The 12,757-nt window shown below is 41.1% G+C and overlaps 1 protein-coding gene across 1 annotated transcript; it reads right to left on the bottom strand.

Annotated features, from left to right (window-relative positions):
* Positions 1–333: 333 nt before the first annotated feature.
* Positions 334–12,727, bottom strand: LOC140361973 (palmitoyltransferase ZDHHC8B-like). Its single transcript, XM_072447939.1, has 10 exons — positions 12,520–12,727; positions 7,694–7,815; positions 7,460–7,617; positions 6,414–6,586; positions 6,223–6,325; positions 4,819–4,910; positions 4,620–4,749; positions 4,391–4,508; positions 4,200–4,312; positions 334–1,975 (listed from the first exon to the last, which is right to left on the bottom strand). Exons 1-10 carry the CDS (start codon positions 12,624–12,626, stop codon positions 737–739), a joined length of 2,355 nt encoding a protein of 784 aa, XP_072304040.1. The 5' UTR covers positions 12,627–12,727; the 3' UTR covers positions 334–736.
* Between the last annotated feature and the right edge of the window lie 30 nt (positions 12,728–12,757).

The following is a 12,757-nucleotide window of genomic DNA, read 5'->3' as shown; positions in this document are numbered from 1 at the left end:
TAATGGAAGGACAGTGACAACTATTTTTTATTCAGAAGCAAACTTAGTAAGAATTTCATGATTTAGAACAAAAATAAAACACACATACAATACATGTGGAAGAGCAAAACTATACTAGCATTTCCTTCTATAGCACCCTGCTCAACAACTACTGCATCTACTCACTAGAGGGCGTCATTTATAAATAATAGAAAAAGAAATGGGGTCTGATCCTCCCATATAAAAATATACATTGCCCTTAGTATAAAATATTTATTTATAAAAATATTAATAAAATACCTTGCTTGAATTGCTATTGATTGTTTTGTGACTCAACATTCATAAAAGACAACATAAAATTACAAAATGATTTTATTATATATATAAACTACTCCAAAAAAATGTCAAACAGGGTTTTTCAGAAGCAAGACAAAGTAAATAATGTGTTTATGTAAAGTATAACAATGTCACAAAAGTACAAAACAAATACAAACGGTTCATGTGAATAGCTCTTCTGAATTATAGTTCATGGACCCCTCTGTAACAGGGAAAACATCCTGAGAAACCCTTTGAGCTCAGCCCATATGTGCATCGATATTGCTAAGTTTTTATTTAGTCAATTCATCGTTCGCCCGTCACTCTCCGGCTACATATGCAAACCCCAAATGTCCACTTGTCAGCACAGACTTAGGACGCTGTGAGGGCTGAGATTAACGCTGCATAGATGATTCATTCACACCAGAAGCATGGAGCCCTTTCATTTGAGGGTTACAGAAGAAGAGGAGTCTTTATGCTCAGGGGCATATGTGAGCGAGGAGCGTTTAGTCGTGGCATATGTAGCATATGACGGGGCAGAGGAGAGGGAAGGCATGCGGGGGGGAAGTGTGGCTGTGGCGGTGGGCAGTGCCTGAATCTGTCTTTCAGTCGGTCCAAACAAAGGAGACGATGTCCTCCCTTTGGTTTGCAGGCTACTGCTGCTGCTGCTCTGAAGAGGCGACGTGGAGGTCCTAGCACCACGGGTCAGCGATGAAGTGGAAGAACTGGAGAGTGGAGAGTTCCTAACGCCGTAGCCCAAGATACCAGTACTCATAAGGAACTCCCTGGACCCATATGCAGGAGGCGTAGGCCCGCGAGAGCCTTGCATTTGTCGAAAATTTTCTGGTGGGAGACTTCTTCTACTCGGGATGTCATAAATCCCCATCTCTGCGCCGATGAGAGGCTGAGGTCTGCCGTGCAGCCGGAACATCCTGTCCCGCTCCTCCATGTCCCGCCTCTCGTGAAAGGACGCCATGATCGTTTTCGAGAAGTTGTCGTAGCGCGCGGCCGCAGACGGCGGGGGGACGTCTCGAGTGGCGATGCTCTGAGTCGCCAGGTCCCTCGGCACGAGACCGGGAAACGAGGGCGAGGAGTCCCTCTGGACGAAACCCGCGAACAATGGCGAGGAGTCTCTCTGGACGAAACCCGCGAACGATGGCGAGGGGTCCCGGGAGCTGAGACCCTGCAGAGACGGCGAGGGGTCTCTGGGCTGCGGAGACTGTCGCGCCACACCCATGAAGACGGGGCTGTAGGCGTGCGGCGGCGGGAAATTCTGCACGAGCGTCCCGTCGGGGGCTAGGGTCATGAAGTGCGGGTGGTAGCTCACGGTGGCGTTCCCTCGTTGAGCCAGCGTCTGGGCGTCGGGCGATTTCATCAGGTTGTCGTAGGAGAGGCTGCTGTGGTTGGGGTAGAGACCTGACGGCGACATGAGGCCCGGATGTGGGTTTGAGCCCATGGGGTCAAAACCCGGCAGCTGGGATTTGCCGCTGTGGCGACTGTTGTGTTTGAGAGTGAGAGAGCGTGAGTTGAGAGTCAGAGAGCTGAGGGGAAGTGAACCTGGCGGGGCGCTGGTGTGCAGGCTGCTGTGTGCCATGTGACCTGGCTGTGCGGCTTTCACTGGGCTTTCTCGGGACCTCTCGGGACTTCGGCCGTTTGTCTGCTGCTCGGAGATCTTCAACAACTACAAGAGAGAGGAAAATACAAGCTGAAATTAGGCATAGGCTATGTTGACAAAAACACATTACGTTTTTGACATGTTTTTGCACGATTTAAGATAAGATAAGATATTCCTTTATTGTCCACACATGGGGAAATTTCATTGATACAACGCAGGTAGATACAGAGGAAAAGGACAGATAACAGAATATAGGAAGTTTAAAAAACACTCTTAATAGAAGAACTCTTATAAACAAAAACTCCTATAGACAAAACCTCCCATTTCCCAACAAGGGATGGAGGGGGAAAATTAGGATGTCCGCCGGGATAACGTGACGATCTCCGGGTAAGACGATGGTTTCCCCCTCAGTTTCATGAGTTCCTCCTTTGTATAAACGCGCACCAGCGGCGGTGGCCGGGGGGCGCGATGGGGCCGGGGCGGCTAGCTCGGAGCTAGCGCACATCGCAACGACACGACAAAAAACACTCAATAATCCAGCCGAATAAAGTCGAAAGAAGTTGAATTAAAGCGATTCCAGCGCGTGTCCCGATCGTACAACTAAAGTAGAAAAAATATTTACAAAATACAAAAGATAAAGCACAATAAGTGTCAAAAAAGTGGGAAAAAAGAGCGGAGCGTTGCACCGGGCTGCCAGCTGGACCGGCGCCTTTGTGACGTTTCAATGACAATATCCAGGCAGTATTTTAACAATGCATCAGGAAAGGGCTAGAATATGCCTGTAAATGTCTTTTCAGTCCAAGTATTACACAAAATGTGAATGGACCATAAAATGAAATTGAGTCAGTGCCAAATTTGTGTCAAAAATGAAATTTGCGCATTTTCCAAATGGTTCTGGCACAAATGTTGGTCTTTTACGATGCCACACACATACGTGGACAAACTACATCATGTGATACATTTCTTTTATCTTTATCTTTAAACATGTATATTATAAGCCCAACATTCATGAAAACACAACATTTAACAGATCAGTGCAGATAAACATTGAGGCCAGTTGTTTTTAGTATTTAATCTGTTTAGGGTTATTTAGGGTCATTACACTTTTTGGAGTAATTTTAAATAGTTTTATTTTATATATATTTATACACACAATTTTCTCATTTTGCACATCCCTGAAACAACAATTGCGATATCATCCATTTTTTTTTATATTTAAAGAAGAACTATATAACTTTCCTGTTGAGAGTTCCACTACCAGCTTGTTTCCATGGAGATTTGATCACTTTGCCTGAAATGGTCCACAGTATGGCACAAATGTATGTTGCAATTATTCCATTGCAGGTGTTTGTTATTGCTCATGAATATCTTCAAAAGCACAGACCTGAACTGTAACTTGGCCCGGTTGTGTCTCCTGCTTGTCTCCATGGAGATAGATGAGTTTAATACCATACGACGGAACATTCCAGATGAAGCAACAAAGGTCTCCATGGAGAAAAGCAGGGGGCGGAGCCTACACCAGATGTTACATAGTGCAGTTGTTCATGGGGGTCACGAGATGATTTTGAGCAGCACCGCGAAGCACCAAGAACGTGGATTAGTAAAACGTACAACTGCAGTAGGTGGCGGTAATGTAACACTTGGATACCAACCACCATAAAACACCAAAGAAGAAGAAGAACCTTCTTTATACTTGAAAACAGTGACACAAACGACTACCACAACTGATTTGACACTTTTTGGCACTTGAACCGGTATTATTTTCATTTTGCTGTGGTGGTCCCGGTCTGAAAAGTTTAGGAACCCCTGACATTAAGGGGCACCATTAAGGTTGATCCTTTTGAAATAATCTAAACTTTACAGAGGCAAAACCAAGCTAAGAGTGACACTTCAACAACAACAAAAAAGCTCTCAAAACTAACAAGCATTTCTATGAACAAACCTTGTACCTGACCCAAACTGCACTGAAACAAGCAAAAAAAAGCATCGCAATTACAAATACTCATACTGCTATTGCATATTTTACCTGTAACACGGCAGACTAAACTCACAAATCACAAACTAGCTCACTCCACCCTAACCCAAGTCCCAAATCCACAATCCCAATAAAATAATTTGTCCACTAATAAAACCAAGACCAATTAATCAACTAAACGACTCACTATTCACTCACTGTTATTTATCAAACGCTTGCACATTAAAAGGAACAGTTTGTAAGATCGTAAAGCATATTTAAGAGCGCAGGCGACATACTGTACCTATAAGTCAGTCAAATACGGTCCTACATTACCTGTCCCGGGGGAAGGGGTGAAGATCCTCTGGAAATGGCCTCCAAAACTGGGCGCAGCTGTGGGACAGTGGGGATGGACACGGGGATGATGGATTTTGTGTGGTGTCCCATCTCTGAAAACAGACAGTGAAATGAGTAAATTACCACTAATGCCGAACGTCTAGACATTGACGTGAGAACATAACCCGTACTGTCTAAAGCCGCCAAATGGCTCTTGAGGAGGCCGTGCTCCGGTTTGGGAGGAAGTGGAGGTGGAGGCTTTGTTTGTTTTAGGTCCGACAGCTCGACCGCTCCTGACGATGGCGAACACTAGTGGAAAACACAACAGCGCCGCAGAGACATGAGATTACAGCGTGTACAAAAACAGCCGCAGGGAGAACTCTTAATTGCGTTGAGGAAATGTGACAACCCTCCTCGTACATTTTTCAGCACATCTCGACTCTGCGTCCCGTTGTCCTTGGGTTTTACGGGAAACTGCCGGTCGATCTGCGGCCGCAGGAACGGCGGCTGAACGGGACAGGGTGGTTTCTTAAACGCTCTTGCGGTGTATCTAGGACAGATTGTCGTGTGAGCGAGAGGCACGTCACGGCACAAGACAGACGTTTGTTGTCATTCTTACTGTGGCGAGATGGGGCTGCAAACCAAATACTCCAGATTTTTACAACAGCCTCTGGTGAAAGGATTTACTCCGCCCTGAAACTTGCCCGTTACCTGGGGGAGATATAAATGAACCGCAATCATGAATCTGCACTTTATCCATTTATCCACTGCCCACACTTTTATAAACACTCATAAAAACTGCAGGCAAACACAAACGGAACAGTCATCGACAACAGTCGATGGTTTATCTGAGTACAGCGTGTTGTCGAAGTTGAAAATCGCATTACAATTGATCTGTGTTTTTCACTTGAGAACTTAATCAACCTTTATTGGTGGTGTAAAGTAAAGTAAAGTAAACTGGCTCTTCCTGAAGCTCTGTTACACAAATTAGACTGTGATATGAGCTTTGTTTTCACACAGTCTGACCATAAAAAAACAGATTTAGTTAGATTTGTGCTGCTCAACAAGACCCTCTTAAATAACATTACAGTCACAAGTGTCGACATACTTTTTTATTTTTGAACATGTAATTATAGAGAAAGAGGAATGATCAAATGAGATGAAATATTCTCTTCAATGTTTTGTACGGAACACAAACTTCTATGAGGAAAACGTCAAGTACAATTCCAGTTACGGCTGTGCGGTTGATCACATTATGATCAAGATTCAGATGCAGCCTTGTCTCTGTCAGTAAGAGCAAGGGGTTTAGACTTGAGGAAGAAAAACATTTGACTATATTTTGTGTTAAATGGCAATTGTTAAAACTCCGTATTGCTTAATTTGATCAAATTTAATATTGAGGGTCATTTTAATTTGTCTTTATTGAGACAAACGGAAAACAAATTGTCCCAAAGATATGACCACAAATCATTGTAGTCGTAATTATGCCATAATGTTTTATTTTCATTATTTTAATTTTATGTCATCATAGTTTAACTGATGACATGGTTGGGATGGGCTGCAACTATTATTTCAGAAGTCGGCTAGTCACTGATTATTTTTTTGATCAATCAACTTATCATACAATAATTATCTATTACCAAGCAAATAAAGGTTGAAATATGGTGATTGTAGGCTTCTAGATAAATATTTACAAACCCTACCAGTATATATTATTGATAAAAATCTGCAATTGTTAAATCTTTTTTGAGAAAAATTTAATAATACCCGTCTTTGTTATAAAAACTGTCTTTTTGTATGTGTTTTGATGTCTGTACAGTCCAGATAACAATTAGGATGATCAAAAAATACTAGAATTATTTTTTTTATGGTTGACTAGTCATGATTAGTTGCTATGTGGTTTTAAATTCCTGCTATTGGGAAGACTATGGTTCTCAGAAAGTGATGAGTGTGTACATAAAAAGCAATTTGTCCATTTCAAAATGTAAAACAAGATGAACGTGAAGAGGGGCTTGAATCGAACCTGTTCATTGGTCGTGCGGCCCCTGGACACCAAGTACAAGTGGAAACCTGAGAGTCCCAAGACAGGAATGAGAAACAGTCCTGAAATACTGACCACCGCCAAACTGTGACCACTGCTGAGGAAAATACAGAGTAACGCAATGTGAGAAAAGTACAAAAAAATAATGTATATAGACAGAGCACAAAGGATACGTGACGGCGCAGTGCAGCTCCCACAACTCATCTGTGTGGTTCAGGATGTATATGAGGCCAAAGGTCAACACGGCAACCATATGAAGCGTCAGTGACAAGAGAAAGAAGAAGAAGTAACGGTAGTTCCTCCTCCCAATGCAGTTGTTCACCCACGGACAGTGATGGTCAAAGTCCTGAGGAAAATAGAGATGTATACGACCTTCACACAGGCGCAGTCAGTGGTGGAAAGAGTTCATGTACAGTGAGTTCAAGCGCTGCTGCCGTAATTTTACTTTAACGTGCATATGACATGTTGGACTAGACATTTCATATAAACCTAGTGAACATGATCAGATTCAAGATTTTATTAAAAATGTTGTCTTTTTTCCACGGTCTGACAATTTTGGTGATGTTTGTAATGTTACTTCCTGGTTGGACATGAGCAGCATATGTGACATAAACCTAGCTGTCATATTTTAAGAGCCAAGATCCAAATAAATTAAACAATAGTCATGATTTTGACAAATAATAACAAAATGTATCACCTTTATTTTGTTAAATTATTGTTTAAACTAAACTATCAGCTGTGTGTAAATCGTCCCGGCATTTTTGATGAACGTCGCTCATTGATGACATCACAGAGGGATTGCGTTGCATAGCTCAACGCTACTTCCATTTTTCTTCACAAATGGAATTTTGACTGATGTAAAACTGTGATGAATAGCGACACCAGGGACTATCCCAATAAACTAAGTATTCATATTTTAAAAATGAGCACCTGTCATATGCACTTTAAGTAAAAGTAAAAAGTACACAGGGAAAAACACTAGTTATAAATGTTTACTTTTTAAACGCAATTTGAAGAGCATTTGATTTAATTTTTTACAACACTTTTTTCATTGTTTAAACAGAATCAAGTTGTATTAAACTACAATACACAGCTATTTGTGTGAGTTTGTTGGTTTAGAGAGAAGCAGATTCGACCGTGAGACGAGCGTGGATCTGAATGAAAGGGACTTAACATGACTTTAGACACAGTAGCATGTGTCCTGCTTTTTGACACTGACCTCCACACAGTGATCACAGACACTGCAGTGGGAACACCGCGGCGGTCTGTAGAAATGACATGAGCCGCACCACTTCATCCGGACCTGGACACCGTTCACATCCACGTTTTTGTACAGCGGCGCACGAAACTCCTCCTCCTTGTCTTCATCTTCGTTAGCTAAAGCGTGACACACAAAATGACAATACTTAGATGTATAACTCACTGTGACGTACAGTTTGGGCACATACTGTACCTATGGGAAGCACGCCGGCATCCATGAAAGTCGCCATGGTGAAATTGGCCAGCACAAACAGGAAGACGACAGCGGAGCATGGTGGAACAGCGGGGGAGACGGTCACGGCCAGCCACGGACATCTACACACACACACACACACAACATGTTTCAGCGTGTACTTTGACTTAAAATGACAACGTTATCCTCATCAGAAATCCTTAAAGGTTTTGGTAAACACAAATCAACTCCAACACAAAGCTAGAGAGGAATATTATTATCTCATTTATTGCAATAAGGGCGGAAGATCTCAAAAGTGATTGTTTGCTGTTCAAGATTAGTCACACAGGGGATTTAGCCACAGGGAGCACAGGAGCTGCAGCAGACTTTATGTAAGGCCAGGACAGCCCTCTCCACTGAGCAAGGTTGTTAAAGCATAATTAATTATAAGAAATCAAACATCAAAGGTCAAATGGCACTGAAATATAGATTAAATAGCTGTGAGAAGTCACATGAGATTGATGTCTTGAAAGATCTTTGGTTTGAATTAATTACGTTTCCAAAAGCTACATATAATGATTGAATGATGGTAGAAAACATGAATTTATAGTCAAATGCTCAACATTTCATTCTGTAATAAATGGTATAGTTACAATAACGGTAGTTAGTTATTGAAGATTATTAACAAAACAGTAAATAAGTAGAACATTTTATTTTGTGTAAGAACACGTGAAAAATTAATACTGAGTACTTTTTTGTTGCCCGTAGGTTCTCCCTGAGAGAGAAGGGAGGACATGCAGTAGATTGTCAGAGTCAGGATTCAAACTCACGACACTGCGGACGGCTGCACGTGGAGCCTGACATACATGTGCTGGGCCATATCCACTCCACCACCGGGCACCACTAGTAACTACTCCACTATCATCACCACCACTATCTTCCACAACATTCAGTTAAAACCATGAGGATCTTTACAAAAGAGGGTTAAAAACCCACAATCACAGCCATGGTTGGAAAACACAAAAACTCCCTCCTCACTAGAAAGCTACAGAGGCTCGTTGGGTCCATCTTAGAAGACCGATCCCATCCACTAAATGCTGAATTTCAGCTTCTTCCATCAGGCCGCAGATACATAATGCCTCTGTGCAAAACGAAGAGATACAGGGGCAGTTTTGTTCCCTCAGCTATTAAAATACTAAATAGCCAGACTGCACATCCCTCTTAACCTATTTATCTATTTATTATTTTTTGTATCTATGAGCTTTTACTCTGTATTTTATCCGCTGTATTCTGACACTATTAACTGTTTGTATACTTTTTATCCATGTCTCTATGTCTGGAGCACTAGTCGTCTCTGTTGTGTTACTGCCCGTTTTCTGTCAATGTCATTCATGTTGTCTATGTGTGTGTGAGCAGCCCACTCTTTTTACCTGCAACCAAATCTACCCTTGGGTACAAATAAAGTTACCTTACCTTACCTTATTGGACATCAGTAACATGATAAACCTTCTGTCTGATTTTTAAGGTTTACACTCTCATCATTGCGGTTGAAGGAGTGTGTTAAATGTAAATATAGTTCAGAAAGTACCATAAGTGATACTTCACAGACCTTTGGTCTGCCTGTGTTGTCTGTCCCGAGGTGTGAATCTGTGGAACAGTCTTTAGCCAACACTGAGATAATGTCCTCTGTTCAGTTCTTTTAAAGCTCAAATGAAAACCAAACGTCCCCTTGTGCATGAATGTGGACAGTGCAGTGAGTGGATTGTGCAATAATGTGGGCTCGTATTCTTACATTGATTTTTTTCTTTTTTTTCCTTTTGGCCGTCACCTCCTTGGGACAGCGGAGGGAAATTAGCTTCAAAAGTGAAATAATTCCAAAAGGGAAATAAATACAGTTGAAAAGTTTGTAAAAGATGGATTTTAGCTCCAATATCCTTATTTCATAATTTCTCCATCCATTGTATTTAAAATGATCTATGCTTTCTGCATAAATGTATGGTTTGTATAAAACTACCATAGTTAATAAAGAATGTTCTAGTATCACAGAGTTGCAGGAGGGGCAGTTTAATCAGGTTGTGCTGACTGAGAGAAAAAGATTTCCTGGATTATATTAACAGGGTTTGATTGAGCCACATGTGTAACCTACATAAACAGTATGGTCATGTTTCACTTTATGTTCAAACAAGCTTCACCAATGAAATTGCTGACCGAAATTAAAAAAAAAATAATTTAGAAAATGTCCAAAGCCTGCTGCCATAACCTCAACTGACCAAATCAAAACTACTATTACCATTAAGAGTCACTCTTTTTGCGTGTGGAGCTCCAATCCCTAAACCTGACTGGGTTTAGGCCATGGGGGAGGGGCCCCCCTGATGATGCCATGCCAGATGCAAACCCAGTAATCCCTGGATTATGAACTCTGGATTACAGACTATTTCTGCCAGTCCAGGGCCCAGCGAATCTTCACATTAGATACTAAAAGAGTCCAGACAACACATCCCACCACAGACTGGCCTGTTATGAGTTTTCACTGTGTGCGAACAAATATGGAAACATGAATAGATTTTTCCCATGGACTTCAAGATAATTCAGTGATCTTTACAAAAAGATTAAGGAGACAACATGATCCACCTTGAGGATTTGTGTCAAAATTCCTTTTGAACATGGTAACGTCTGACATGCTTAAACTATTACAGCTGATCACTTACAATAAGCAGTAAACTGGGATTTTCAGGGCGATTTGTAACTCATTTCCTTTGCAACTAATCTGAGTTCAAAATTATTGCCCTACAATTACCTTCAGCAATTCACTGTGAGAATTATGCAAATAAATCAAATATGAATGAATAACATGACGAAAAAGTTAGTTCATTTTTTTGGTTTAAATAGGATCATCTGCAATAGTGTGCAATGGAATTTGAGTTACCGTCAATAGAAACTGTAGAAACTTTAAAAAGTGTTAGTTACACATGAAAGGCCCAGGCAGAGTTGAAATAACATACAACATCTAACATTATGATACTTTGAAGTCTGCCTCCAGCGCTCGTCTCACAGTGTGTCAGTGGAACAGACACAGGTCAGGTGACACGATACAGCAACACTTCCAGCTTTGATATTCAAGCAAATGTTTTATACTTTAATGCAATGGTTTTACAAAAATGGAGTTTATCAGAGTCTATTTTTCAGTATAGATTAGAGAATACTACAATACAAGGTCACAAACGTAAGAAGGGGCCCTCAAAAGTTCAAGTAAACATATGCCAACTATATTTATTTTATGCAGTATTCATTAAAATGATCCTGTTTTAATTTAAAACAGTTTAATTGGTTAAAAAAACAATAAGACTTGTTCATCGATGCACAATATTTCTGCAGAGCTCTTCAGCCTTAGGTTACCAAAATGTTTGGGCGCTTCCCTCTTCAAAATGGAACAATAAAGGTCAGAGGACAAAGGGAGGAACTGGCAGAGAAACAAAAGGCCAAATGTGTCAACAGCAGAATGAACACTGAAAGACCAAATTACAACTTCATTCATCTGAGTCTGCACAACAAAGTTATGTCTTTTATTCATGTTCAAATCAAATACATTTTGTGGTTAAAGTCTTTGTGTTTGCTGGAGTTTTAGTTTTTAGGTCATTCAATCCCAGTTCCACCACTGGTCCCACAAGAAGCTAATTCATGTCTTTATGGTTAACCTATTTATCATGCACACTGCCCTGGTTCTGCTGGTTTCGCACTGAGCTCCCAATTAAGTAATGTCCTCTGTGCCCATCACATTAGCAGTCATTGATTTTGCTTTCACTTTTCCCTAATGGAGTATTTTAAACGTTCCTTAAAGACTAGACTTTAAATCTAAGCAGCGAAAATACTGTACATAGGAGTGTTTGCATAATACTACAATTTCAAACTCAATTTGTATTATTTTCATTCAAAAAATATATATATATATAGTAAAAAGATTGACACAATTAATAATACTCTACAAACAACATAACATGCTTTAATGTACTATTGTCTACCGTAAACTCTAATTACAATGATAATTCTATACAATATAATGTATTTTAAATGTCATCGATGTATTGTACTACAAACACGGTGAGGATTTTAATGGGAAATAAATTCAGAATGGAACAATTGTGGCTGGTTACAAGTCAGTAACACAATATGGTCCATAGAATCAGGTTTTTGTCCAGTGTTTCCCAGATGGGGATCACCATCACACCGGCCAGAGGATTTTAATCCCATACTCCCAATCTGGTGTCATTTTCCAGTGGAAACATGCACGGCTGTACAATACGCAGGAAAGTAGGGCAGATACGCCTAAAGGTCAAAGTTCAGTAGACTACACCGAGCTGATGAGGAGAAGTCTTGTGTGAACAGAAGCATTAACTCGAATTAGGAAGCCCATTCATTCATGGCATAAGTTTTAAACTTGGATTTACTGTTCAAGCAGCACAATAAATACAGTGACTAACCTCAAGTCAGTGTAAAATAACTTTCTGAATGTGACAGGTGTGTATATCAGCTAAAATAATGACAGTAGGCCTACATACATTTTGATTACAAGGGGCTTATCCCCTTATCTGTGCTTAAGTGTGTCCACAGGGTGCCCTGGCCCTGGGCACTGTGCCGGGCAAACAGAGCCTCCTCTGCCCACAGCATCCAGGCACGAGGGCTTCACTCACTTATTTACAATTATGCAGATGATTTATACATTAAATACGTCGGAGAGCTGGTTAAGAAAAGCCAAAGTAAATGTCTGAGGTGAACTTGCAATAAAAGAAGCCATAGCCTATTTACTCTAACAGCCTGATTTGGATTGCATTTGAATGCTGAGTACTTACGTAAAGACAAAGAAGAGGGACGTGGATCCAAAGAGGAGACATGCAGCGGTGCACACCGGGATGAAGGCGCTGGGTTTGAGCGAGTATGCGCCACTGGTTGTTGGCATGTTGTCCTCATGCGCGTCTCCAGCAGCTGAGAACTAGTGTCCGCTCAGAGATGCGCCCGTGACTGCGCCATGTTTCTTTGAACAGCGCGCAAAAGAAAACCATGTTAAGACTTGTGAAATAAGGTCGCTCG

This window comes from Eucyclogobius newberryi, unplaced genomic scaffold, assembly GCF_026437365.1.
Source record: "Eucyclogobius newberryi isolate DKJ021-1_F unplaced genomic scaffold, fEucNew1.0.hap1 SCAF_16, whole genome shotgun sequence".
NCBI lineage: Eukaryota > Metazoa > Chordata > Actinopteri > Gobiiformes > Gobiidae > Eucyclogobius > Eucyclogobius newberryi.
The sequence above is the reverse complement of the archived record's forward strand: the minus strand, read 5'-3'. Positions and strand labels throughout refer to the sequence as shown.